The 27,898-nt window shown below is 51.2% G+C and overlaps 4 protein-coding genes across 49 annotated transcripts in view; 1 reads left to right on the plus strand and 3 right to left on the minus strand.

The window, feature by feature from the left end:
* The first annotated feature begins 19 nt into the window (after positions 1-19).
* pcbd1 (pterin-4 alpha-carbinolamine dehydratase/dimerization cofactor of hepatocyte nuclear factor 1 alpha) lies at positions 20-1,554 on the plus strand. The gene is made up of 4 exons (XM_004077512.4): positions 20-151; positions 612-743; positions 827-907; positions 1,272-1,554. Exons 1-4 carry the CDS (start codon positions 149-151, stop codon positions 1,362-1,364), a joined length of 309 nt encoding a protein of 102 aa, XP_004077560.1. The 5' UTR covers positions 20-148; the 3' UTR covers positions 1,365-1,554.
* sgpl1 (sphingosine-1-phosphate lyase 1) lies at positions 1,542-10,712 on the minus strand. Of its 2 annotated transcripts, none has more exons than XM_004077513.5 (14): positions 10,549-10,712; positions 6,260-6,425; positions 6,015-6,082; positions 5,726-5,873; positions 5,572-5,651; positions 5,364-5,492; positions 5,207-5,295; positions 5,029-5,137; positions 4,852-4,950; positions 4,627-4,773; positions 4,319-4,557; positions 4,093-4,239; positions 3,901-4,021; positions 1,542-2,878 (listed from the first exon to the last, which is right to left on the minus strand). In XM_004077513.5, the coding sequence occupies exons 1-14, from the start codon at positions 10,558-10,560 to the stop codon at positions 2,735-2,737; spliced, it is 1,698 nt and encodes a 565-aa protein (XP_004077561.1). In that variant the 5' UTR covers positions 10,561-10,712; the 3' UTR covers positions 1,542-2,734. The 2 variants fall into 2 exon arrangements, with proteins under 2 accessions (XP_004077561.1, XP_011483083.1); XM_011484781.4 differs by lacking the exon at positions 10,549-10,712 and adding an exon at positions 6,521-7,889.
* Positions 10,713-15,650: 4,938 nt separating this feature from the next.
* Positions 15,651-21,216, minus strand: pdlim1 (PDZ and LIM domain 1 (elfin)). Of its 3 annotated transcripts, XM_078932160.1 has the most exons (8): positions 20,705-21,138; positions 20,358-20,466; positions 20,097-20,248; positions 19,796-19,880; positions 18,213-18,394; positions 17,312-17,460; positions 17,081-17,198; positions 15,651-16,084 (listed from the first exon to the last, which is right to left on the minus strand). In XM_078932160.1, the coding sequence occupies exons 3-8, from the start codon at positions 20,162-20,164 to the stop codon at positions 15,898-15,900; spliced, it is 789 nt and encodes a 262-aa protein (XP_078788286.1). In that variant the 5' UTR covers positions 20,165-20,248; positions 20,358-20,466; positions 20,705-21,138; the 3' UTR covers positions 15,651-15,897. The 3 variants fall into 3 exon arrangements, with proteins under 3 accessions (XP_078788286.1, XP_011483085.1, XP_020565469.1); XM_011484783.4 differs by lacking the exon at positions 20,358-20,466 and having other exon boundaries at positions 20,970-21,216; XM_020709810.3 differs by lacking the exon at positions 20,358-20,466 and having other exon boundaries at positions 20,705-21,111.
* A 687-nt stretch (positions 21,217-21,903) lies between these two features.
* sorbs1 (sorbin and SH3 domain containing 1) overlaps positions 21,904-27,898 on the minus strand; it is a 36,481-nt gene continuing 30,486 nt past the window's right edge. For 35 of the 43 annotated variants that reach the window (XM_078932141.1, XM_078932137.1, XM_078932154.1 and 32 more), the window contains 3 exons: positions 24,969-25,156; positions 24,755-24,861; positions 21,904-24,679 (listed from right to left, as the gene is read on the minus strand). In XM_078932141.1, the coding sequence (XP_078788267.1) occupies positions 24,612-24,679; positions 24,755-24,861; positions 24,969-25,156 (363 nt within the window). In that variant the 3' untranslated portion in view covers positions 21,904-24,611. The remainder of the gene's footprint in view (positions 24,680-24,754; positions 24,862-24,968; positions 25,157-27,898) is intronic. The other 8 variants (XM_023963707.2, XM_078932146.1, XM_078932153.1 and 5 more) reach the window with 2 other exon arrangements.

Here is a 27,898-nt window from a genome sequence, read left to right on the forward strand (position 1 = left end):
AAGCCACGGGGGAGTGGCCGCGCAGCCTTTCAGGCTTCTGCTCAGGCATCTGCAGGGGCAGCTCAGCCGGATCCACAGCCCTGTGTCGGATGGATTCATTCCAGTTCAGCGAGGGCCTCTGAGCAGAGCAGCAGCACCCGGACCGAGCATGGTGAGTCCACATCCTCACAGGCGCGCTCCAACACGCACACGCGTGTTTCACTGAAGAACACGTCATGCTCTTTCTCATGTGGACTCCTCCTCTTTTCCCGTCTGTGTTGAGCCTTCATGTCGTTGCTCCGTGTTCTCGTTAGCGCACACACAGGGGACGGCGTTGCTATGACAACTGTTGATGTCAGCGCCGTGCTGCAGGTCTGTTTGTTCTGCTGGTTCAATGTTCATGCAGGACGACGTTAGTGCAGCAGATCATCTCTTTTTCTGAAGCCACTTTCAGCCCATGTGACTCTGCATCATGTGACACATCGGGGGTGTCAGGGGACCCCACCCCCCAGCATTAGACACCTTTGAACCAGTGAAACAGGAATGCAGCCTCTCATTGTTTCCAGACGCAGCCAATCACAGTCTTTGTTTGTGCAGCCGCCCCTCTGACATCACTTCTGCCCCCCCCCCAGGCTGGTAAGATCCAGAGTCTGACGGAGGAGGAGAGGGCCCACGTCCTGCCGATGCTGCGCTCCGCTCAGTGGGTGGAGGTCGGGGGTCGGGACGCCATCTACAAAGAGTTTGTGTTCAAAGACTTCAACCAGGTCAGCAGCCCCCCCCCACACGCCCGCCGTCCTGCAGCCGAACCCCCCCTTCATGTCTGACACGGACTGTCCTGCTTTTCCAGGCGTTTGGTTTCATGTCCAGAGTGGCTTTGCGAGCAGAAAAGATGGACCACCACCCCGAGTGGTTCAACGTTTACAACAAGGTCTGCAGGCGGGTCAGACGCAGCGTTCATGGAGATGTCTGACCTTTCCTATTGCTTCAAGAACTCTGTCTGTATTATTAACGGACTCCTCAGGGTCATTGTTATCAGACACGGCTGTGTTTCTGCACATACATGACATGTTTTGACGTCCGTATGTCCAGAAACACAGCCGTGTCTGATAACAGGAAAACCTACAAGTCCGTTTTTTTGTTTCAGTTGATCTTCAGTCTCAGCTGTTTCTGTTTTTTCAGACGTTGTAGAGCAGCTCAGACCCTCACAGGGATGTTTTCTGGGACACGCATGAATGTCTGTGACGTTCCACCGAGCAGAAGGCGTTTTTTCAGCTGCGTCTCTGTTCCTCCAGGTCCAGATCACGCTCAGCACTCACGACTGCGGGGGCCTGTCCCAGCGCGACGTCTCCTTGGCCACTTTCATCGACCAGGTTTCTCTGATGTGAGCGGCCTTCGCCGTCTGAAACCGCCTTGGAGGAACCCGCAGTTCGTCGTGAAGATGCAGACATCCTGAAAGACTGACAGCTGGCTTCCAAGTGTTAACAGTTGTGTTTAGACGCGCTAACTTCTGCTCACAGGATGTGGTTTTCTGTGGTTTTGAAACAAGAAAAGCAACCAGGATGTCATCAGACTAAATGTATTTTATTGAAAAGAATCACAAAAGGCCTCTAACGTCTGGTTCCCAGTGCAGACAGGAGAACGTTGAACTCAATCAGGAACAGATTTCTCAGAATAGAACCAGCAGCCCGTCGGCAAACCTCCACCTTCGGATCCTTTTGGGTCCGGTTTTTCATTTAGTTCATTCACGTCACATCAGCTTGAGACCAAAACAAAGCTGCAGATTCGCTCAACACAAACGTTTCAGCAATTTGTCCTGAAACTCTCAGAAAGAAAATTCTAAAAGGATGAGACGGTTTTGTAGCCACGGCGGTTTTCCGGCTGAAAACCGCCGTCGCTTCCCGACCCGACACCTTGGATCAGAATCGAATACATTCTTCTCTTTAAAACGCGGAAAAGTGAACACAGATAGAGTTAGCCATGGATGGACGTTCAGTGGTTGAAGTTGGATAAACCGTCGCGGAGGATCTACAGGAAGTTACACTTCATCAAATAAAAACAATTATTGCACAAACATGGAAAAACACACCAGAAATGCCACTTTAGTACATAAAAGGATGAGAGTCTGTGGTTTCTGTCATCAATCCACACCTTCATGTCTAAACGCGCTGCTTGTTCTTCATCATATACGCCAATCAGTCCAGAAGCCCCTCCCCTTCCCAAACCAGCGGTCAGTCCGTGAAGGGCCAGGTGAGTAAACCGTTAGAGACTGAGGTAGATTCAAGACAAACCGCCATCCACAGGAGTCGAACAGAACGTCTGACGGAACCGTGAGTCAGAACCGTCCGAGGCGGCGCCCGCGGCGAGAGCGTCCCTCTAAGGCTAAAAACGTGCGTTTCACCTGTGGGGGCATCGCAGTGCTTCTTCAGAACAAGTGTTGCATGCTGGGTAACAGGTCTGCGCAGCCGCTCTCTAACAGCGGTTTCCCTTTGTGCTTCTGCTGAGTGAAAACAGAAGAATCCACCAACAAACGTCTGAGGCTTCAGTCGCAGATTAGACAGAACAACAAAAACTGAAATCATTTCACCACAGAACACAACAAAGAGCTAAATTACTGCCAAATCATTGGAAGTCGTTTGGAGCCGGTCCCGTCTGCTCCTGGCGTGGAGGCAGAAGCACGCCCCCAATCATGAAGGCCGTGCTTCTGAGAGCCCCGCCGACGTTCCCACGACCCGCCCTGAGCGCCCCTCAGGGACGGTCAGTGGGCCTTCCCGTTGCCGTTCATGAGGGCCCGGCTGGACCTGGGCTGCTCGGTGCTGTACAGACAGTCCAGGAAGCCTCTGGAGATTTCCGTCACCATGGATCTGTCCGGGATGGACTGGGCCATCCCGTAGATGGCGCCCTGAGAAGAGGAGGCAGGAGTGAGACGATCAGAATCCAGATCCTCCTGAGCTCTTCCTCAAACATCCATCCGTCATCCATGTCTGCTCTAATGAACTTTCAAAGACATGAAGCAACATTTGACTCAGAGAGGTCTGGATGTGACAAAAGAAGCAAAAAGGGAACAAAAATCGGACATTTTGTCTAAAAATGAGTCCCACAAAATCACAAGACGTAGACCAGCTTATGTGGTAACTTTAGAGTTATGCAGAGTGAGCATTTAAAGACGCAGCGTCACGTCCTGAAAACAGACAAATGTTCAGGATTTTCTGCACGAAGGGCAGAAGTTTGTTTTTTTCTGAAGGTGTCAGAACAGCAGAGCGCGTGTTTTGATCTGGTTCTGTCTGGGAGGCTGATGAGGCTTCAGCTGGACCTCCTAAAGCAGAAGTGACTCCAGCAGCAGAAGTTCCTCTCTGAGGTGACGCACGGTAAATGTTCAAGCGGCAAAGAGGAACAGAAAGAACAAACGGCGTGCGAGGAAATGTCGTTTCTGCTCCAAAACAGCAGAAACGACCAAACGCTGGAACGTCTGCTTGAAATCATGCAGACGATGACGCCAACGCTGGTTTTTACAGCCACTTGTTCTCTGGCTGCTGGTTTGGACAGAAAAGACCGAGGATCTGTGTGAAAAAGCTTCAACAGGACCATTTTCTGACCTTTGCCCCCAGAGACGTCAGCGCTGACACCTCCATGACACAACGTCTGAGACAGACGCTAACGCTTTGATCAGGGCTTGTTCTCCACGTCAGAATCAGCTGATTCATGGTGAGAACATTGGAAAAGTTCCGGCAGACGCAGACGGAGACGCAGACGCAGCTACAGGTGTTAAATAAGGATTTCTGGAACTGGACCGTATGAATCCCGGGACCCCACCCCGGTCTGTCACTCATTCTCTGCAGCCTCCCTGTTGACATCCCGTCATCTCAGATTCTTCTGGAAGCCGTCCTCTGGGGGTGGGGGGGCGGGGGGCGGTGCAGGACTCACCATTCCCGTGGTTTTCTCTTTGGGGTTCTTCATAATGACCGCCACCTGGTCTCTGACGTCCTGGACGAAGCGCTCGGCCACGCCGGGCTGGGTGTGCAGCAGCGTGCAGCAGATGTGGATGCTGGGGAAACAGGAGCACGCCGCGTCACGGCGCTGAACGTCCTGAGCGGCCGTTTGCGGCTTCACACCCACCTGGATGGAAACTGCAGCGTGTTCAGATTCCAGCCCTTCGCCGTCAGAGCGTTGGACAGGCGGAAAATGTCAAAGTGGTCGGAGCCGATGGCCACCACCGACACCTCCGGGTCTCCGAACACAAAGACCCCTTTGATCTTCCTGATCCTGTCAGCAGAAAGGCACAGCGGGCGTGAGACGCTGGAGGCCTCTGAGCGGCTCTGTGCTGCAGCGGCCTGCCTCTTACCCCGTTCTGATTCGGCGCGCCGTGCTGATGATCTTCCGGGTGGCGTCCACGTACCCGTTCTCCCCCATGTGCATCATGGTGGCCCAGCAGGCGGCGATGATCCCTCCAGGCCTGGAGCCGGCGATGGAGGGGGAGGCGTAGATGCCCCCCTGCCAGTCTGGAGCCACAAAGTACTGATACTGGCGGTACTTCTTCTCGCTGTAAAGGACTACCGAGGAGCCTTTGGGGGCGTAACCGTACTGAGGAGAAAGGTCAAAGTTCAGGAGAATCTGACAGAGAAGATGCAACACAAGCAAGACGCTCCTCACTTTGTGGGTGTCTGCCGAGATGCTGGTGACCCCTTTGACCTTGAAGTCAAAGGGGGCGATTGGGTAACCAGCCTTGGCCATGAAGACGATGAGAAACCCCCCCAGGCAGGCGTCCACGTGCAGCGGGAGGTTGTAGCGTACAGCCAGCTGTGACACATTACACGAAACCCATGAGACTTTCTCCCTGCACTTCATCAGCAGATCTCCCGGGAGAGACGCTCTGACCTTGGCCACCTCCTCCACAGGATCGATGACCCCGTGAGGGAACTGCGGCGCCGAGCACACCAACATGGCCGTGTTCCTGCTGATGGCGCTCTTCATGGCCTTGGAGGAACAGCAGCAGAGAGGACATGAGAGACGTCAGGAAGCTCAGGGGACGGCGCAGACGCTCGGCGTCCTCACCTTCACGTCCACCTTCATGCTGCTCTTGTCCAGAGGGATGTGGACCAGCTTCATCCCAAAGTAGTTTGCTGCTTTGTCAAAGGCGGCGTGGACACTCACGGGCGCCAGGCTGCACGAAGCAAGACAGACATGAGCTTTTCTGTGGCAGCTGAACACGGTGCGGCGACGCTCGCCTTACATTTCCGGGTGTTTGACGCCGCGTTCGTACGCCATGTCCCTGTACGCCTTGCAGGCCATCAGGATGCTCTCCGTCCCTCCTGAGGTGACCTGCAGACAGCACGGCAGAACGTGAGGCTCACGCTTTCCCCGCCGCTTGCTGACAGATGGCGACTCACGGTGCCGCAGGAGTCGGGCCCCCCGTTGAACAGCGAGCAGGACATTCTGACCACCTCCGCCTCCATCTTCCTGACGCCAGGGAAGATGTCGGGATGCAGAGGGTTGCTCCAGGCGAAGTCCCCGTAAACCTTTGGGACGAAGCAAAGGGCTTTTCCGTGACCTTGGGAGCCTCAGAGGGGCGGCACAAGGCTTTCACGGTTATCTGACCTTCACCAGCAGTTTGGTCAGGGTCTCGTCCCCCCAGTACACGGCCCCAGAAACGCGTCCTTTCTCCCACTGAACATCATCTGAAAACCACAGCCTGTTTCAGCTTCTGGACCTCCACCAAACCCCCCCCCCGACTGAGGACGTCCACACTTACTGAGGGTCTGGTACTCTTTGATCTTGTCCATGACCTGACCCTGGGACAGCCCCTTGGGGGGCAGCTTGGTGGTGTAGGTCATCCCCTCCTTCAGCGTGCACAGACTGTGGGACATGTCGTCCAAGGCCTTGTTGAGCTGCCGCTGGATCTGAGGGGACAGAGCCGCGTGAGGGCCGCACGCCACTTCCAGGAGCGTGCAAAGACGAACCGAGGTGACGGCGTGCCAAAGGTCAGCCCCCCCCTCAGCGGCTGAGGCTGAGTCAGAGCGGATCTGCTGAGCAGCACTCACCGACACGCCGACGAAGGGGATTTTTCGGATCAGTCGAAAGCACTGCCTCTTCACTCGGGACACCAGGCCTGCAAACCGCAAAGACAAAGCCGAGGTCACCAGAGGTCACATGTGCCAATGCTGACCGTGCAGGAGTCCCATCGGCCCAGATAAGGAGGCGATTCCATGCAGCTACACTGATACAAAGTACAGAAAGCCTCAAAACCAGAGGAGGACACGTTGACCCCCTCAGGGTGAAGGTTTACTTTCTCGCTGGAAGAGGACGCTTTTGATCCAGACGGCTCCTAGCGTAGCGGCCACTGAGGCGCCGATGATCTGCCACGGCTCCAGGGGGGCGCAGTGGGAGTTCACCTGCCGCCGCGCCTCCTCCAGGTACAGCAGCAGCATCTCCGTATACACCTCCAAGGCACTCTGCTCACACAGGGGGTCACATGTCACCGTCACGGAGGAACACGTCAACAACACACAGTCCCGTCTGCACACACCTGTGTTACCTGTTCACTTACCATGACAGGACTCTTCCCTCACACAGCAACACCTGCTCAGGTAGAGGCTGAAGGTTTGCTCTGAGCTCAGCAGCTGCAGATAAAGCTACCTGGATGACTATCAGCAAGCCCCTCCCACCACCAAAAGTGTCTCAACACATCCAGGTGTGAGGCTCTGCTGCAGACCAGACAGGAAGTTCCCCTGAAACACGCCTGGAGGCCACGGCGGCTCCTTAAACCGCCGCTGCAGAAATAATGAGGCCGGCCGGCGGCGACGGAGCGGCAAACCCCGGGATTTCAGAAGAAAGGAGGTGGTTACACAAGAACACCTGACTTATCTCCACCTTATCTCCCCCTGAGGCCCTTTTTACAGCCGGATGATAGCGAGGAACCACAATCTGATGGACAGAGCTTAAGGTTCAAACCCTTGAGCAATCGGACCCAAAAGAGGAGAAAGTTCTGCTGGGTTCAGAAGGAACCCTCCAGAACTCTGAACTCCTCCCACTCACGCCAGGCTGCTGTCCCTCTGACTGACATGAGGTTCCTGCTCCTTTTTTCTGGAAAACGGAGCAGGAGGAGGTTCAGGGGGAGGTTCCTGGAGGCAGGTAGAACTGCCCCCACAGGTGCAGTTCTACCTGCCTGTTTGGACTGCATGTTCTCATTCAGGTTTGGCCGGATCTCCTGCAGACTGCAGCGAGTCGGCCCAAAGCCACGCAGAGGCGAGCGTCTGATGTGGTGGAACCGGCGCCGCAAACCGCAGTGGTTCCAAACCCACTCAAGCAGAACGCCGTTTGAAGGCCCAGACAGAACCGTGAACGTCCACACAGAACCGTGAACGCCCAGACAGAACCGTGAACGTCTAGACAGAACCGTGAACGTCCAGACAGAACCTAAAACGTCCAGACAGAACCGTGAACGCCCAGACAGAACCGTGAACGTCCAGACAGAACCGTGAACGTCTAGACAGAACCTTGAACGTCTAGACAGAACCGTGAACTACCAGACAGAACCTAAAACGTCCAGACAGAACCGTGAACGTCCAGACAGAACCGTGAACGTCCAGACAGAACCTAAAACGTCCAGACAGAACCGTGAACGTCCAGACAGAACCGTGAACGTCCAGACAGAACCGTGAACGTCTAGACAGAACCGTGAACGCCCAGACAGAACCGTGAACGTCTAGACAGAACCGTGAACGTCCAGACAGAACCTAAAACGTCCAGACAGAACCGTGAACGCCCAGACAGAACCGTGAACGTCCAGACAGAACCGTGAACGTCTAGACAGAACCTTGAACGTCTAGACAGAACCGTGAACTACCAGACAGAACCTAAAACGTCCAGACAGAACCGTGAACGTCCAGACAGAACCGTGAACGTCCAGACAGAACCTAAAACGTCCAGACAGAACCGTGAACGTCCAGACAGAACCGTGAACGTCCAGACAGAACCGTGAACGTCTAGACAGAACCGTGAACGCCCAGACAGAACCGTGAACGTCTAGACAGAACCGTGAACGTCCAGACAGAACCTAAAACGTCCAGACAGAACCGTGAACGCCCAGACAGAACCGTGAACGTCCACACAGAACCGTGAACGTCTAGACAGAACCTTGAACGTCTAGACAGAACCGTGAACTACCAGACAGAACCTAAAACGTCCAGACAGAACCGTGAACGTCCAGACAGAACCGTGAACGTCCAGACAGAACCTAAAACGTCCAGACAGAACCGTGAACGTCCAGACAGAACCGTGAACGTCCAGACAGAACCGTGAACGTCTAGACAGAACCGTGAACGCCCAGACAGAACCGTGAACGTCTAGACAGAACCGTGAACGTCCAGACAGAACCTAAAACGTCCAGACAGAACCGTGAACGCCCAGACAGAACCGTGAACGTCCAGACAGAACCTAAAACGTCCAGACAGAACCGTGAACGTCCAGACAGAACCGTGAACGTCCAGACAGAACCGTGAACGTCTAGACAGAACCGTGAACGCCCAGACAGAACCGTGAACGTCTAGACAGAACCGTGAACGTCCAGACAGAACCTAAAACGTCCAGACAGAACCGTGAACGCCCAGACAGAACCGTGAACGCCCAGACAGAACCGTGAACGTCTAGACAGAACCGTGAACGTGTAGAGAGAACCGTGAACGTCCAGACAGAACCTACAACCTCCAGACAGAACCTACAACCTCCAGACAGAAGCTAGAACGTCCAGACAGAACCGTGAACGTCCAGACAGAACCGTGAACGTGTAGACAGAACCGTGAACGTCCAGACAGAACCTACAACCTCCAGACAGAACCTAAAACGTCCAGACAGAACCGTGAACGTCCAGACAGAACCGTGAACGTCCAGACAGAACCGTGAACGTCCAGACAGAACCGTGAACGCCCAGACAGAACCGTGAACGTCTAGACAGAACCGTGAACGTGTAGACAGAACCGTGAACGTCCAGACAGAACCTAAAACGTCCAGACAGAACCGTGAACGTGTAGACAGAACCGTGAACGTCTAGACAGAACCGTGAACGCCCAGACAGAACCGTGAACGTGTAGACAGAACCGTGAGCGTCCAGACAGAACCGTGAACGTCCAGACAGAACCGTGAACGTCTAGACAGAACCGTAAACATGTAGACAGAACCGTGAACGTCCAGACAGAACTGTGAACGTCTAGACAGAACCATGAACGTCCAGACAGAACCGTGAACATCCAGACAGAACCGTGAACATCCAGACAGAACCGTGAACGTCTAGACAGAACCGTGAACGTCCAGACAGAACCGTGAACGTCCAGACAGAACCGTGAACGTCTAGACAGAACCGTGAACGTCCAGACAGAACCTAGAATGTCCAGACAGAACCTAAAACGTCCAGACAGAACCGTGAACATCCAGACAGAACCGTGAACGTCCAGACAGAACCTAAAACGTCCAGACAGAACCTAAAACATCCAGACAGAACCGTGAACGTCCAGACAGAACCGTGAACATCCAGACAGAACCGTGAACGTCCAGACAGAACCGTGAACATCCAGACAGAACCGTGAACGTCCAGACAGAACCTAGAATGTCCAGACAGAACCTAAAACGTCCAGACAGAACCTAAAACATCCAGACAGAACCGTGAACGTCCAGACAGAACCGTGAACATCCAGACAGAACCGTGAACGTCCAGACAGAACCTAAAACGTCCAGACAGAACCATTAAGGCTCACTCCGCAGACTTCCAGACCGATTCCCCCCCGGGCCTCCCCAAACGGAGAAGTTCTCCTCAGGAGACGAAGCTGCACACAGAGGTTCTGGGAGCAGCAGCGTCCCTGTGGCGGAGTGGACACCCATCCTGGACCCGTGCCAGCCCCTAAACTCCCACTACAAGCTGCTGCCCTGAAGCCTCTGTGATCAGAGGAGGCCGAGCCTGAATTTCCTGCAGCAGAACCTGCAGAACCCGCTGAGAAGCGGGTCCACAGACAGAAGCAGGGATGTCTGATGAGGAGTCTGGAAAGTTTGCTGGAAGCCTTTCAAGCTCCAGAAATGATCATCTAGATCATTGACTGTGTCAGAAAACTCTGAACATCTGTCAGACATCTGCCCTCCTGCGTCAGGCTGTTCAGGGGTTGCTGGTGCGATTCCAGGGAAACAGCTGAGCAGCTCTGCTGGACAGAACAACTTCCTGTCAACAGGATCAAAGTTTCTGTGCTGGATCCGCATCGATGAACAAAAGAGGGGCGATGGCTGGAAACAGGAGGAAAACATCAAACGTTTGGGGTTTCTGTCAGGACAGGAAACTAAAGTTGGAGCGGACCGCGTAAAGGGTCCAAATCTGCGGTCAAAGTACCGACCCGAGCCCGGATATAGACCCACAGCCTCATCAAAGGTCCCAAACAAACATTTAGTCTTGTTATTCCTGAAAGCAGAGTCTCCTCATCATGTGATCACAAACAAGTCATCGCCCCCCCCGAAGAGTCCAGTTGGTCCGTTCCGACATGGACGGAACCGCAGTTCGCTAAAAACAAACAGGAAGTAAAGTTTAAGAAGACAAACCCAGTAGTCCATGGTGTTCGGGAAGCGTCGCTCCGACTTTCTTGTTGACCTCTTGTCAGCGGAGCCGCCGCTCAGCTCGCATCTGCATGCTACTACCAAAGCCAGCAAGCTAACCCGGATTCGGGAAGGGACCCACTGCGCATGTCTGCGCAGATGTCGATCTGACAGCGTAGGGCGCAGGTCCGCGCGGCTCAAAGCTTCGCGGAAAGTGGATCCGCATGATTTGTAGATCTGTCATCGAAGCGCAGGAGTTTGACACGTTTTTCTGTTGTTTTTAAGAAACTTATGACCACGTGATCAAGTAAATCAGTATGAAACTCCGCAGAGAAGAGAGAATTATGATTAAAAAATGAAACTCTCAACCAAAAAACGTATTTTTCACAACTTAATTTAATTCATAACTTACGGACAGAGTTTTCTTTGATTAAAAAGACAAAAAAATGGTCCCATTCATTTTAAATATTATAAAAAAACTTATTTGTTTATCTTTAGTCCTATCCTCTAATTTCTTTTATTTTAAAATAAAACTGTTGTTATGCATCGTTTTACAGAAGATGAACCTCCATCCTCCTGACCCCCCTCCCTACTTTTTCATCTGTTTTTAGGATTATGATATCCGGGATATATATTGAAGTGCAGTATTTTACGTAGACATCGAGACGTCAACGTCATCGTACCTCTTCATAGAAGACAAATACATCAAATAGAGTAGATTCGCTTCTATGGACATGTGACGGAGATTGCAGTTCCACAAAACGACCAGCAGGGGTCAGACTGTTCGGTTTCAAACCAATATATTCAGATTTGTGTGCAAACAAATACACAAAAGATACTTTGACGAAGAGAAAAACACACATTTTAACAGATTTTTCAAAAGTCCCTGAGCATTTTTGCAGCAAAGAGAGAATTTCTGACATAAGAAGGAAAGTTTATCTTATAAATACGTAAATCAGAAATACAGAATCGAGGCGTTCACCTGGAACTCAAAGGATTTAAATTCATTTTTGTCTGTCTGGGAGCTCCAGTAAGACAAGTGTCATGTGAAATGATTTAAAGAATCTTAAATGCTGCGTGGATCTAATTTGAAATCCTTAGTTCTTGATTAAATATTCAGTTAACACGTGTTTTCCTTTAAATAAAATAGTCTAGAATTTGCAGGGAGCGAGAGCAGGGCCTTTACCTGCTGCAGGTGTTTGATAAGAAAATCTGTTCTTTTCTTCTATTTTTTATTGTGTTTATTGTCCTTGAATAAAATGATCCAAACTGTTTCTTAGTGAAACCTGTGTTTGCTCTAAAATAGAAGCATTTGGAATTGGAGTTTTTGATGCAAAACTTCATGACTGCTAAAAATTTAAATAAATGTGTTCTTCTCTTTTGCATTTTTACTCAAATGACGGGAACGGAATATATTTCAAGTAGATTCTTGTCACACACTTTTCAAAGCGTGTACAATTTTCAAACCACAAAAACAACGTAGTGAAATCAAGTCCTTCAAGGACACCAACGGATGTTCAGATTTGTTTTTCAAGTATAAAATACATTTTTATTTTTTGTGTTGTGTTTGATCGAAACGAAATGAAAAAGGTTGAAAAAATATGTTCCCAAAGAAAACCTTTAATCAGGATAACTTGTTTGCTGCGTCCTCGTTGGCTCTTTTCTTTCTTAAAAAAGCCTCTTGGAAACGCGCGGTTTGAACAGACTAAACGTCTGCATCAGTGTGAGAGAAGAAGCAAACATCTCCCATTTGTGTCTAAAGTCTCCATGTTCACAAAGAGACGAAGCGCGTCCACAGCCCCGCCGCTCCATTGTAGCTGCTGTACACCGTCTTCAGGAGCGCAGCGAGCGCGACAATGCTCCGCCGTGAAAGGAAAGCACATTAAAAGTGAATTAGTTCTTGTGTAAAGTGTGTTCTGGGTCACGCTGGTCACGACGCGCGCACCTCTCCAAAGACGCACACATCTCCAAGGCGCACTCTATACTTTCTAAAAGGCAGTCACATTGTCTGAGGGTCTCACAAGAGGTGTACATATGGCATCCGGGTTGCAATTAAATGTTTTTAAGATGGTTTTCCTTTCCTGAAGAAGTTTCCTTTTTTCTTTATTCCTCCCAACAGCTCTTTGCCAGACAGCACAAGAGGAGGGGGCGCATTGAAAGGCCTCTATGCTAGTTTGGGATGACAACAATCTGGTCAGCGAGTTGTTGGACTTTGATTGTCCTCCTCAAAACGTCCTTCAAACAAAAAGCTAAAGGGGAAAATAAAGCCCCACCTGGTACATCTGTTTGCTAAAGTAATAATAAATAGATTTGGTTTCATAAATGAGCAGAAGAGACAGTAAAGTGGAGTAGCGGGGGAGGTCTTAATCGGGAGCACTGGGCAGGTATCACCTGCTGCAGAGCTTGCTCAGTTTATTGTTAAATATTGTTAAATCGCTTCTCGGTTCATGTCTGCACCGATATCGGCCTCGTCCACAGAAACTGCCCGCTTCTGTTTGCCCACACTTTGCATAATGAGCAGAACTCTACAGCAACCTGATAAAAATCAAGGGGGAGACGGCTTCAAACCAGCACCTGCCCGCGCTCATGCACCAAACAGAGATGTGGCATCAATTATTATTTGTAAAGTTTAATATTTAGTTTGCTTTTTTGTGCCTTTTACAACATCGAGGCCCCATCTCCTATCTCACGGGTATATTTGTCCAGTTTATTGAAAGCATATGGTTATCACGCTGTTTTCCAGACGCGCGTGTTTAGTCAGAAAGTTAAGCAGAGCTTTTTGTGATCCTTTGGCAGTAATTGTAAATCATCTTTGAGCTCCGGCACACTTACCATCTCCCCCCCGTTGAGGCTGGAAAGCGTCTGCAGGTTGTTGACCCACTTTACTAATCTTTAACGACTTAAAAGACGAGGCACGCTGTAAAAAAGTCGGTGCGCCGCAGAGTTGCGGCTGTAATGGAAAGGATTTTGGAGATGTCATGGCGCACAGGTATATGCTCACATGAAAGCAGAATCCCGGCTTCTGTTGGTGCTGAACGGTAAAACATATTTTGTGCTTTCAACTCAAACAGTCAGATTTTCCATATCTAATCCTCTCTGAGAGCTGCCCTCGTGCGTAATTGTCTTTCTCCGAAATGCGGAGCTTTGGGCTATAAAATGCGCACCAACACTCGAGTCCACAGGACTGTATAGCTAAGATGTATTCAACTGCTCACACATTTAATTAAATGTCAGTCTTAATCAGGTGGAGTTTCTGGAGTTCATCTGAAGCAGAAACTTCCATGAACTCCACGGATGGTTTGTGCCCAAACATGCGTAAAATGGGACATTAGATGTATTTTAATGTGAAGAAAACGACACATTTTCGGTGGAAAACTCATATTTTGGAGGTTCTTATGATAACCCAACTGTTTTAGAAATCATTTAAGGTTCCACACTTGTGAGTAAAATCAAAATTTGAATTTAAAGGCGCAGTCTGCCAAGAAACGTTTACTTCATGAGACCAACAAACAGGACAAAGGAAAATGCACCTTTCATCTGAGGATGTTCCAGGTCATTTTTAGATCGCACACGCCACGTCACTTCATAGAAATCTGACATTTTAGCGCCTGATTTTGGCTCCTGGCTTCAGAAAAGTCAGCTCCATGACCCTTCACCCCTCTGAAAGGTCATTTCAGCCCCAGCATTGATTCTTCAAAGCAGAAAACGGTAAGAGTCATGAAGCGGCAGCGGGGCCTAAGGCGCAGAACAAATCCTCTCATTCGGATTTTTTTTTAGAAATTTGTCCAAACGCGACCTTCCTCACAGAAGAAACGAATCTGCAGGAGGCAACAAAGACACTGTTGGTGTTGTGCGACTGCACAGCCAAAGCATGACACAAAAACTACAAAGGCTGAAAAAACGGAGAGCGGGGGCGTGTGTGTGTGTGTGTGTGTGGGGGGGGGGTCTGCGCTGCCTGCAGCCCATTGGCCATTAACGGACGCTGTTGATTCAGGCGTCCGCTGCCCAGAAGATAAGATAAAGGCCATATAAAGAGACAGGGATGCGCATCCATCCTTTACCCTCAGCTGCATCAGCGCCTCAGGACGGCTGTCTGTCTCCCCCTCGCCGCCTCACCTGTCACCAGAGCAAACGTAAGTGCAAAGAAATTCATCCCGCGGAGCTTTACGCATCTGATGCAAAGGACAGATGCGCAGCCTGAGACACGAACACCGGTCTCTGAGTCTTGGAACTTTTTAAACTTGAACATTTTAATAATTCCTGTGAAACATTGAAAGGATCTTTATGACAGTGAGCCATCTTTGTGATTAAAACCTTCCCAGGATGCCTCCCAGAATCAGGAGCGCCTCTGATGACCTGCAAGAGTCAGAGACGCGCAGCGGAATTCATCCAAAGGCGGAGCAGGATGTCCTCAGAGAAGCTGCTGGTCCTGCTTTGAGCTCCAGCGCAGACTCACCTCACAAACCGCCGTTTGGAAACATCACGACCTTCAAATTTTCCAGACCGAGAGGTGAGGCGCGCGGCAGGCGCAGGGTGAAGGCCAACGACCGAGAGCGCCACCGGATGCACAACCTGAACTGCGCTCTGGACGCGCTGCGGACAATCCTGCCGGCGCTGCCCGACGACGCCAAGATGACCAAAATAGAGACGCTGCGTTTCGCGCGCAATTACATCTGGGCTCTGACCGAGACCCTGCGGATGGTCGACCACCACGTGCGCCCGGAGCAGCAGCCGCCGGGGGGGTCAGGGCCGAGGAGTCCGGCCAGCGCCTGCTCAGACTGGGACTCTGCGTCCTCCGGAGAGCCCTGGGGCGGATCCTCTGACTCTACCTGCTCTGCAGATCACCTGGACTGCCGCGCGCCCTCAGTCTTCCCCGTCACTTCACACTTCCGGTCTGTCTGTAGTGGCGTGGATGCCGGAAATACTTGGCTTTCTGAAGGTCAAAGGTGATCTATCTTATAGACAAACATTAAAAATGGACATTGGAGGTTCTCAGGTGACAATCACCTGTGGTCACGTGACAGGAAGAGGCTTTAGTTCAAACAGAACCTTTTAATCAGAACCTTCATCTCTGTCTCAGAATATTTCAGAAGAACTTAAAGACTCGATCCGCTTTCATCTGAAGGATTTATTTGGCAAAGAAGGTCAAAAACATTTCTCCTCTTTTTCTGTATTAACGTATCAAAGTAGAAAAGTTGTGATTATAAAGCGCCGTTTCCTTTATGACTGAATACACAGAACGTAGAGCATCCATACTAGATGTGCAAAAGCAGACTAGATGTGGCAGAGCGTCCGTCCCGCTGGAGGAAATGTTCTGGAGATCTATGGTCCGAGGCCGGTCCCAGCAGAGGAAGACTACTTAGGGAAGACAGTGACCACGTCGTAGCCCTCAGGGGGGGTCACTCGCTCTCGTGCATGCTTCTCACAGTAGATCTGATCCTCCACAAAGAAATGGCCTTTCTGCTTGAGGTTGATGTCGCAGTCCGTGCACGTGTAGCACTCAGGGTGGCGAAACTTGTCCCTCAGCTTCACCACCATCCCCCTGAAGAACAAAGGTCTGGTTAAGCGAGGCCTCTTCAAAACCTCAGACTGGTGCATGCTGGGACATTTACATCCCAGCATGCACACCGGGGACGCAGATATAAGGATGGAGTATGAAATGATCCAAACATCTGTTGGATCACATTAAGTGACGGAGCACAAACATCAGAGAGAAAGTTTCAGGATGGGAATCTGGACGCAGAACTTCTAGAGAAGATTCTGGAACCTCCTTCATTTAGCCACAAGGAGGCGACAGACTCTCAAAGGCCAGAAAACATAAGGTGGCTCCTGGTTCTGAGGGGAGTCCTGGTTCTGTCTGACCCATCAAACAAAGTGAACAGAGACTTACGTCCTGCAGGAAACGAGGATCTGCTCGTCAAGCTTCTGTCCCCAAACTTTCTCAGCAAATGTTTCCAAAGGTGAACATTAAAGATAAATCTAGAACCGGTGGTGAAATATAAATTAGTGGAGTGGGTCTGTGGTTGTGTGGGTCTGTGGTTGTGTGGGTCTGTGGTTGTGTGGGTCTGTGGTTCTGTGGTTGTGTGGGTCTGTGGTTGTGTGGGTCTGTGGTTGTGTGGTTGTGTGGGTCTGTGGTTGTGTGGGTCTGTGGTTGTGTGGTTGTGTGGATCAGTGGTTGTGTGGGTCTGTGGTTCTGTGGTTGTGTGAGTCTGTGGTTGTGTGGATCAGTGGTTGTGTGGATCAGTGGTTGTGTGGGTCTGTGGTTGTGTGGGTCTGTGGTTCTGTGGTTGTGTGAGTCTGTGGTTGTGTGGGTCTGTGGACTCATTTTTAGTGATTGGACTACGAGTCTGGAAATAAATTCTATCTATAAAAGATCCTAGAGAATAACCAGCCGTGAATGTAAAATCGGAGCTTGGGTGTGGTTGACGTGCCACCAGGAGGTGGCGCTGTGGAGCAGCGGACAGCACCAGGTGCTGGATGGGTCCAAACAGAGGTTCTGTGGACGTTGAGCAGCAGAACTGAGGTGCAGAATACTCACACGATCCCCGATCCGCATTTGTCACAGACGGGTAACTTCTCTGCGTTTCCCATGGAGGAGCCGATCTTTGTGGTGGGGGCCTTCACGCTCCTGAAGCCCGACGGTTTGTCTGCATCACCTTCACAGAACCAGACAAACACAGAGGCGTGTGGGCGGGGCATCAGCGGCTCAGTAAACGCGTGGGCCATCACCCTGCAGGCGTTCACGACCAACACCAGAACACCGCCTCACCCGTCTCCAGAATTTCCTGCAGCACCTTGAAGGAGGCGGACTGCCGCGGCGGCTCGTCCGACTCCTGGTTCTCCTGCAGCATCTTGTAGACTTCAGAACCGGCGGTGACGGCCGGCCTCGTCGCTGCAGCAGACGGATCCGAAGGAGCTCTGCCAGACAATACCAGAGAGATTTCAGCTGACGTCCAGGAGGCGGAAAACGGCGCCGCTGCTGGACGGAAAACGGCGCCGCAGAGACTCCATGAGAAACACGGGACGAGTTCTAGAAGCTGAGATGTGCTTTTGGTTTTCATCCGAATCGTTTTATTTTGAAATTCGTCTTTTATCAGGACTTGGATGAAATAAAAGTCAAACCTAAACTACGACTAGAAGAAACTAAAATGTGTCCGCCAAAAGGAGAATTTGTGAGCTAAACATTTCTAATGTAAAGATGATTTATCTTAATGTAAAGAAATCCTCAGCAGAAAAACTAAGTATTTCTTAAACATAAAGCGTTTCATAAACTGCTGCTTATGATTTGATTGCAAACCTGATAAAAGCGGTTTGAAAAACTCGCTGCTGAACTGAAAGATGCTGAACGCAGACAGGAAGTTCCTGCTGCAGGTTCTGCTTCACAGTCAGTCTGAGCTGAACCGCAGGAAGGTTCTGATGTCTCCTGCAGGATCTGAATCTTTGCAGGAAGAGCAGACGTGTGGTTCCTGAGATGACCAGAACCGAGTGACTGAGCTGGAGCGGCGTGGGGTCCGCCTCCCTCCGCTCAGAAGAAAACAGCTGCTTTGGTCCAGAGTCTGAGTCTGAAGCCCGTCCAGCCCCAGGCGGACACGCCCTCCTCCATGACCCTGCACTAAACGTAGCCAAAGGGGTCCAGCAGGAGCCCAAACCTCCGCGTCTGCAGCACCGACCTGCTGGGTTCTCCTGATACGGTCATGGTCTGCACGGCGTCCACAGCAGAGTCCAAGTCCCTGATGTTGTCTGACGAGTACAGACCAGACGGACTGTTGTACTGGTTGGTCACCACTTTGGGGCCAAAGCCAGCAAAAGGCAAAGCGCTCCTGTTGTGGGTGGAGCCAATGTGTTTCACCTCCTGAAAGAAGAAGGCGGGGTTCAGTTTTCCTACAGCGATTCAAACATGCAGCTTCAGCCGGGAGCTTGACACGCAGCGGATTCAAACGTGCGTCAGATGGATTTAGGAGGGAATCTCAGCATCTTCACTGATGCATTTACCTGAACAAACCCTTCATTTCCATACATGTCTATGAACAAACCACCATGTACCGCAGCTCCAGAACTACGACATCAGAGGGGAAACCCTTCAAACAGCAGACCACAGATGAGTGACACCTGTCACATGTGGGGTCCCACCAGGGTCCGTCCCAGGACCAAAGCCATTTAATAGGTGATGCTAGTGCATCCCAAAGTCCCCAATGTTCTTATTAGCTGACAAAACAACAGTTTTCATGAAGGACATCATGTAGAACAAATGGAAACCGTAGTTTAAAGTAAATAAATGATCACTGAAAACATCCTCCATGATACTTAGCAACAGATTCCCTGGAAATAGTGTCAAACAGGCAGAGTGAAGGAAGCTGTGATGAAGCATCGCCTGGGTTGATAAAGGTGTGGAGAGCAAAGCCCTGTGGAACTCCACATCCAACCACTGCAGTGGAATTTAGGGAAACACCTGGAAACCAACTTTAGACCCGTTTGTTCTACAAAAGGATTAAAGAATGAAATCAGGCAGAAGCGGCAAATCAGTAAATGTTGATCAAAGGATTTGAGAGATGGTCCATAAATCAGAACCGTCTGCCACAAAACAAAGAAGATTTAAACAAAGTCTTTCTCATTTAAAAGGATCGGAACATTTCTTTTGCCAAAATTCAGAACAAAAACAACAGAAAGATGCTTCAGTTCAACGTGAAGTGGAGCGACCTAAAGCAGAAACCAAGTCAGCTCAGTAACTCATGAATAAAGGAATCAAGTCCAAGTCAGAACCGTCAACACAGAACCCACGTCTGTCCCTTTGCTTCTTATTCCACCTTCTGTTGTTGTTGTTGGGAGGAAATGAAATAAAATAAATAAACAGAACCAGAACCAGAACCCCAGCAAGCGGGAAGATGAAAATACCTTCACAAATAGGCCACGCCCCCAGCGCCTTAGACTGGAGCCATGTGAGCATCCAGAGGAGCAAAGGTCTGAGGCGTGACGGGCTGAAGGTGCGTTTACCAGACGTACACGCGTGAGGCGGGGCGCACAGACACACGGACCGCCTGTTTTCATTTGTGGGCCTGAACGTCCCAGCCCGGGATCTGAGGCTGCGTCACGGCTGATAAACCAGCGTCTCCTAGGAAACGGCCCGCTGCACAGCAAACAGTGACTTCACTGCTGGCAGCAACACAAAAATCCCCCACAAGTCTTTGCAAGCACGACCTGAAGAGCCGAACGGCTTCCTCTACATGACGGCGAGCTGGGAGGGGCGGACACCCACCCGCGGCTCTGATGCCAGATTCATCTTGTAGGGATGAGACTTCCCTTCGTCAGCGGAGAGCGGCGACCACAGCTTGGCCTCTGACCTGAGGGGCAGAGAGGGAAAGAACCTTCAGAACCAGAACACACGTCCAACATCACACGTATGATCCCCTCAGCGGCTTTGCTCCGCCACGTCTTTGAAGGCACCACCTCCTCTGCAGGTTTGCTCAGGACAAAGAAACCTTCAGTCCTTTCAGCACGCTGCAGCGCGCCTTCCTCACATGGCCCCGCCCCTCCCCCTGACATGCCGCCACGCGTACCTGTCCACGGAGAGCACCATTTCATCGCCACAAGCCTTGATCTTGTTCTGAGCCTCCAGGTGAGTCATGTTGTCTGTGGGTTCTCCGTCGATCGCCAGGATGATGTCACCAATGCACAGGTTGGCCTGGGCTGCTTTGCTTCCTGTGTTGACCTGAGACACGCAGACGACACGCGTGACCAACACAGACGACACGCGTGACTCACACAGACGACACGCGTGACCAACGCAGACGACACGCGTGACCAACACAGAAGACTACTGCCTGAACAGCCGGTTCCTCTGGAGCTTCCAGATGAGCTGGAGACAGCAGATCCACCAGGAGATGCTGGGAGGTTCCTGACCAGAACCGCCTCCACTCGAGCACAGAACTTCATAGGAACACATGAAAAAGAACTTCACAGGAAGAGAGCAGTGATATGACGTCATAACACCCCACGCTCTTTTAAAGGGGCTCGTGGTGGATGTTCTGCTGGAGAACAGGAACAACTTAAAGGAGCAGCAGGAGCAGACAGGATGTGGACCTGAAACCAGGCTCTGACCCACAGGACAGAATCCTCCTTCAAAATAAAAGACGACAACTGGAACCATCAGAAATGGAGAAATCACCTGGCGGGCTGAAGCGCGGAACTTCCGTTTTTAACATCCACTCACGACGAAAGTGAAAAATAAAAAATACCCAGAACTCGAAATCCTCTGAAAAGTTCTTTGGTACCGCTTGGAAACAGTCCAAGCGGTACGTGAACGCACCTCAAAGGCTAACTAGGGCAACAGAGGAGCGCGCGCGCTTACCCTCCCGTTATTCCGGGGCTAACTTACTTCCCGAGCAGACTAAACGGTACCGGTTGACGCGGACAACCGGAAACCGACTTACCCGCGAAATAGCGAGCGGCTGCTCGAAGTCTTTCCCCCCCACCAGCCGGAAGCCCCAGGGCCCGGGACCCTGAATCACCACCCGGAGAGGCATCGCTGCTGCCGCACTGCCGTCCGTCCGCTGCCAGCCGCTCGGTCTGCTGGAGCCACCGGCGGGGGGGGGACGAACCGCCGGGACGCTTCCGGTCCGATAACCACCGGACGAAGATCGTGGATTGAGAAGAGCGCTCACTACAAGAACTGCTAGGCTTTGAAGTGTGGTCACGTGATTCTACAACTTCTTCTGGCTCTTCATCAGAGCAAACAAACAAACAAACAAACAAACAAACAAAATCTGAGGATTTACTGGCAAGCAGTGCAAACACTTGTGGGAGAGATCTTTATGAATATTCGATCCGTCAGCTGCACCTACTTCTGGTAAACATGGACTAGTTTAAGCATGACGTCATCTTTTCATTAACCAGGTGATCCTGGCGGAAATACCTGCTGAACATTGAGGTCAGCAACAGCTGGTTCTTTGAAAACCAAACACAGTGGATACTCTTCACTTTTCACGATCTCTTCTGATATCCATAGTTTGTTTGAAGAGCATCAACCCCCCCGTGACGTCACTCTGTTATGTGCACCTTACCTTATATGGTAGAGCTTAAAATCCCAGGATGTGGAATGCGCCGCTCCCAAAAACCCAAATTCCTGCTGAAAGCAGCAGCGCACGCGCCCCAGCGCACGCGCTGCAGGAAGCCCAGCCCTCTTTTTTTCAACGTGCATGAGATCATCTGCTCTGCTGCTGTTTGCTCTGCAAAGACCCCACAAGCAGATCTATCTCCTTCAGCAGCTCCTCGCAGAGGTCCATGAGTTCTCCCAGAGCCTGCTCCAAGCCTGGATGCTGCTCCCAAACCTCCCAGCAGGACCCCAAACATCCCAGCAGACCAGAGCAGAGTTTGAAACAGTTTATTAAATATTGCATAACAGCGAAGGATTATCAGTGAAACGGCACTGCAAAGAGAAGCAGCCAAACCAAACCTGCTGCAGGTTGAGCGTCTCATCAGTCCAACATCAGGATTTAGAACCATCACGCTGAAGCAACGCGTCACTCGTAGCTACATGAACACGGACAGACTCTAATCTGCCATCATGTGGATTAGGATTAACAGAAAAACACTGATACATAAATAATGTTATGAAGATATTTAGAAAAAAAACATGATGAGGCACAATGTTGAGTGTAAGATAAGGCATCCTCTGAAATGGCAGCGCTGTGTTGACGTGTGTCAGAGCTTTGCTGTGCTTCACCACGACTCCTGCAGGCTCAGAGTCTGACGCCGACTCTATTTTACATATTTACATTCCTTCTTGTGCCACTTCTGAAAGTCTGCAGGTTACTTCCAGATGACGCAGATTAGCATCACATTCCTGTACATTCATCCCTTCATGTTTATGGAACAGTTTGTTATTTTATCTTCATATATATTTAGTCAAATAAAAGCTTTTTTGTGCAGTTTAGCAGAGAGACGTTCAGTGTTTCAGAGCAGCGAGTTGCACCACGTGGAAGCTGCTGCTGTGGAACCAAACACGTCTGCTTGCTGTGCACAACATCCCAGTGGGTCACATGACCGCTTTCACTAAGAAAACACACGAAGACGAGGAAACCCCTGATGAAGCAGCAGCTGCTGAGATGAGGAAACACTGATTGGACTGAGTTAGACTAAACGCTTAGTTTAACTTGCAGGCTACCTGCCTCTAAACGCCGGCCCGGTCCGGCCTGATCAGCAGCCTAAGCTAACACTGAGCCAACAGAGAAAGCTGAACACAAGTCCCACCAGAAAGACCATCAGTCAATCAGAAGGGGGTACACTTTAGGGAACGCTCACCACCATGCTAGGATCAGTTCTGCAGATCTCTGCAGGGTTTCTCAGAGCTGCAGTGGACTTTACTGGAAAAGACACTCGGGTCCGAACAAGCAGTGGGAGGAGTCTGGTTCCTGAAGGTTACTGAGCAGAGGACCACGACCACGGAGAGTTTGAGTTAGAGAAGCTCAGAAAAACAAAAAGTTTGGTGTTTCTAATCTGACACGGGGTGCCTAATACTGGGTATGATGGGATGGAGGTGCAGGAGGACACAGGAGGACTTAGGAGGACTCAGAAGGTCACAGGAGGACACAGAAGGTCATAGGAGGACGTAGGAGGACACAGAAGGTCATTGGAGGACACAGGAGGACATAGAAGGTCACAGGAGGACATATAAGGTCACAGGAGGACACAGGAGGACATAGAAGGTCATAGGAGGACGTAGGAGGACACAGAAGGTCATTGGAGGACACAGGAGGACATAGAAGGTCACAGGAGGACATATAAGGTCACAGGAGGACACAGAAGGTCACAGAAGGACATAGAAGGTCACAGGAGGACATAGAAGGTCACAGGAGGACACAGAAGGTCACAGGAGGACACAGAAGGTCACAGAAGGACATAGAAGGTCACAGGAGGACATAGAAGGTCACAGGAAGACATAGAAGGTCACAGTAGGACATAGAAGGTCACAGGAGGACACAGGAGGACATAGAAGGTCACAGGAGGACATAGAAGGTCACAGGAGGACATAGGGGAACTGCAGTTCCCATTCCATTGAATTTAGGACTAAAAGAACTCGTAGTTTCTAGAGTTAGACGAGGTGGTTCTTCCCGCTCTTTTGATGATTGTGTCTCTGCTTTTGACTGTGTGCTGTGTTTTTGTTGACCTCTTATTATGAGGTCATTTAGGTTCAAATGTCAGAAAGGTAGAATCAGAATCTTCCTCGCTGGTTTTTAGTAAAACTGCCATCATGGATTAGGCTCCTCTTAGATCTCGTACAGAACCCTCCTGAATAACCTAACAGGAAGTCCAGAGCTACCACGCCTGTCTGCTGTGCTGGAGCGGGCAGCCGCCATCAGATAGCTTAAAGGCGTCAGCAGCACACTTTATTTTGCCGACAAAACGGGCGAAAAAGATCAGATAAGAAGTTTGTGGACCTAAAGAAGGAGCATGATCACGTGACATGCATCATGCTCCACACGCGTGCTGTGGAAAAACAGCAAACACTGGTGTCTGCATCTGTGCAGTGGACTGCAGGAAAACGGCAGGAAGACCTTCGGATGGAAATGACAAGAGCAGTGAAGCACAGAGGGCTGCAGAGTCAGGCTGCAGAAAAGCAGCTGCTGCATCAGAGCACTTCCTGAAGGTTTGAGGGGTCTCACGCTCTGAGTCCATTCATCTGACAGATCTAAAAGAGCTCATCCAAACACGGGAACTTCACTTTTGGAAGCTAATTTCACGTGGAGAGGTCCAGCTTCTTCTGTTTCATCATTTATGTTAAACTCTTTCAGTTTCTCAAAGTGTCTGATGTCACCAGGAAATCTTCCTCCACAGTCCCCTTCAGGTAAAGGTCTCTGCTCTGCTACCCCCACCCTAAGGCATTATGGGACAAACTGGAGACAACATTTGTGCAACACCAGAGCATTCCAGGGGGAATTCCTAGAGTCATGGAGATGGAGTGCTGTGTGCAGTTCAGTGAGCTCCAGTCTTTTCCATGCGCAGGCGGACAAACCCCAGCCGGTCTGATCACGCCCCCAGACACGGCCGAGCGTGGTGGCGAGGACTCCCCAAAGTTACAGTTTCACCTCCTTCACGTAATTCCCAGGAAAAGTCCCGAACTGCTTTGTCCTCTTGGATGTTCCTGAGGAGGAAAAACAAACAACTGAGGAACAGAAAGGAGGTCTGGAAGACGGGAAAGGAGATCTGCAGACCTTACCGACAAACCAGCCATCATCACACTTCTCCATCACGCTGACCAGATCTCCTTCCTGCAGCTCCAGCTCGTCATCGTTCTGTGGCACGTAACTGTACAAGGCTTGGAAGCTGGAGGAGCACAGGAGGAGCACAGGAGAAGGAGCACAGGAGAATGAGCTTGTCAGTGTGTGAAGCTCAGAGTGGCAGAGAAATAATCCCAACCAAAGGTGACTCACATTCCACAGCTGAGGCGGCCGGGCTCTGGGCTGCTGCTGTGGGACTGGGGTTGCTGGGAAATGATGAGAGACGGTTTACTGGGGTGGGGGTGCAGTCTGTGCACAGAGTCATTGTGGGGGTGGGACAGGGTGCTGCAGTACCTCACCGAGGTCTCAGCTATATTCAAGATCTCATTACATACGGCCTCCTAGGGGTAGTTTCAGGCACACATTGAGTCCAGAAGGAGGCCGAGGTGGAGAGTTAGGAGGTGGGGGGTTAGAGGGGAGGTGATCGTTGGAGTAGGCGGGTGGGTCCAGTAAATGGAAAGGCAGAAAAGATCCGTTAGAAACCAGATAAACGTAAAGGAGCCAAAGGAAAAGAGGGATGAGCAGGCCGGACGCCAGGAGGAGGCATGAAGAGGAGAAATATGAAAGATTAGTTCAGGAGGTGATCAGTCTGAGTGTGCACCATCAGAGGAGGTGATCGGTCTCAACGTGCACCATCAGAGGAGGTGATCGGTCTGAACGTGCACCATCAGAGGAGGTGATCGGTCTCAACGTGCACCATCAGAGGAGGTGATCGGTCTGAACGTGCACCATCAGAGGAGGTGATCGGTCTCAACGTGCACCATCAGAGGAGGTGATCGGTCTCAACGTGCACCATCAGAGGAGGTGATCGGTCTGAACGTGCACCATCAGAGGAGGTGATCAGCCACAGCGTGCACCATCAGAGGAGGTGATCGGTCTGAACGTGCACCATCAGAGGGAGGTGATCGGTCTGAACGTGCACCATCAGAGGAGGTGATCGGTCTCAACGTGCACCATCAGAGGAGGTGATCGGTCTGAACGTGCACCATCAGAGGAGGTGATCAGCCACAGCGTGCACCATCAGAGGAGGTGATCGGTCTGAACGTGCACCATCAGAGGGAGGTGATCGGTCTGAACGTGCACCATCAGAGGAGGTGATCGGTCTCAACGTGCACCATCAGAGGAGGTGATCGGTCTGAACGTGCACCATCAGAGGAGGTGATCGGTCTCAACGTGCACCATCAGAGGAGGTGATCGGTCTCAACGTGCACCATCAGAGGAGGTGATCGGTCTGAACGTGCACCATCAGAGGAGGTGATCAGCCACAGCGTGCACCATCAGAGGAGGTGATCGGTCTGAACGTGCACCATCAGAGGGAGGTGATCGGTCTGAACGTGCACCATCAGAGGAGGTGATCGGTCTCAACGTGCACCATCAGAGGAGGTGATCGGTCTGAACGTGCACCATCAGAGGAGGTGATCAGCCACAGCGTGCACCATCAGAGGAGGTGATCGGTCTGAACGTGCACCATCAGAGGGAGGTGATCGGTCTGAACGTGCACCATCAGAGGAGGTGATCGGTCTCAACGTGCACCATCAGAGGAGGTGATCGGTCTGAACGTGCACCATCAGAGGAGGTGATCGGTCTGAACGTGCACCATCAGAGGAGGTGATCAGCCACAGCGTGCACCATCAGAGGGAGGTGATCAGTCTGAGTGTGCACCATCAGAGGAGGTGATTAGTCTGAACGTGCACCATCAGAGGGAGGTGATCGGTCTGAACGTGCACCATCAGAGGAGGTGATCGGTCTCAACGTGCACCATCAGAGGAGGTGATCGGTCTGAACGTGCACCATCAGAGGGAGGTGATCGGTCTGAATGTGCACCATCAGAGGAGGTGATCGGTCTGAACGTGCACCATCAGAGGAGGTGATCAGCCACAGCGTGCACCATCAGAGGAGGTGATCGGTCTGAACGTGCACCATCAGAGGAGGTGATCGGTCTGAACGTGCACCATCAGAGGAGGTGATCGGTCTGAACGTGCACCATCAGAGGAGGTGATCAGCCACAGCGTGCACCATCAGAGGGAGGTGATCAGTCTGAGTGTGCACCATCAGAGGAGGTGATTAGTCTGAACGTGCACCATCAGAGGAGGTGATCGGTCTGAACGTGCACCATCAGAGGAGGTGATCGGTCTGAACGTGCACCATCAGAGGAGGTGATCGGTCTGAACGTGCACCATCAGAGGAGGTGATCAGCCACAGCGTGCACCATCAGAGGGAGGTGATCAGTCTGAGTGTGCACCATCAGAGGAGGTGATTAGTCTGAACGTGCACCATCAGAGGAGGTGATCAGTCTGAGTGTGCACCATCAGAGGAGGTGATCGGTCTCAACGTGCACCATCAGAGGAGGTGATCGGTCTGAACGTGCACAATCAGAGGAGGTGATCGGTCTGAACGTGCACCATCAGAGGAGGTGATCGGTCTGAACGTGCACCATCAGAGGAGGTGATCAGCCACAGCGTGCACCATCAGAGGGAGGTGATCAGTCTGAGTGTGCACCATCAGAGGAGGTGATTAGTCTGAACGTGCACCATCAGAGGAGGTGATCAGTCTGAGTGTGCACCATCAGAGGAGGTGATCGGTCTCAACGTGCACCATCAGAGGAGGTGATCGGTCTGAGTGTGCACCATCAGAGGAGGTGATCAGTCTCAACGTGCACCATCAGAGGAGGTGATCGGTCTCAACGTGCACCATCAGAGGAGGTGATCAGTCTCAGCGTGCACCATCAGAGGAGGTGATCAGTCTCAACGTGCACCATCAGAGGAAGTGATCGGTCTCAACGTGCACCATCAGAGGAGGTGATCAGTCTCAACGTGCACCATCAGAGGAGGTGATCGGTCTGAGCGTGCACCATCAGAGGAGGTGATCGGTCTGAGTGTGCACCATCTGAGGAGGTGATCGGACTGAACGTGCACAATCAGAGGAGGTGATCAGCCACAGCGTGCACCATCAGAGGAGGTGATTAGTCTGAGCGTGCACCATCAGAGGAGGTGATTAGTCTGAGCGTGCACCATCAGAGGAGGTGATCAGCCACAGCGTGCACCATCAGAGGAGGTGATTAGTCTGAACGTGCACCATCAGAG

This window comes from Oryzias latipes, chromosome 15, assembly GCF_053564925.1.
Source record: "Oryzias latipes strain Hd-rR chromosome 15, Olatipes_Hd-rR_3.1".
NCBI classification, from domain to species: domain Eukaryota; kingdom Metazoa; phylum Chordata; class Actinopteri; order Beloniformes; family Adrianichthyidae; genus Oryzias; species Oryzias latipes.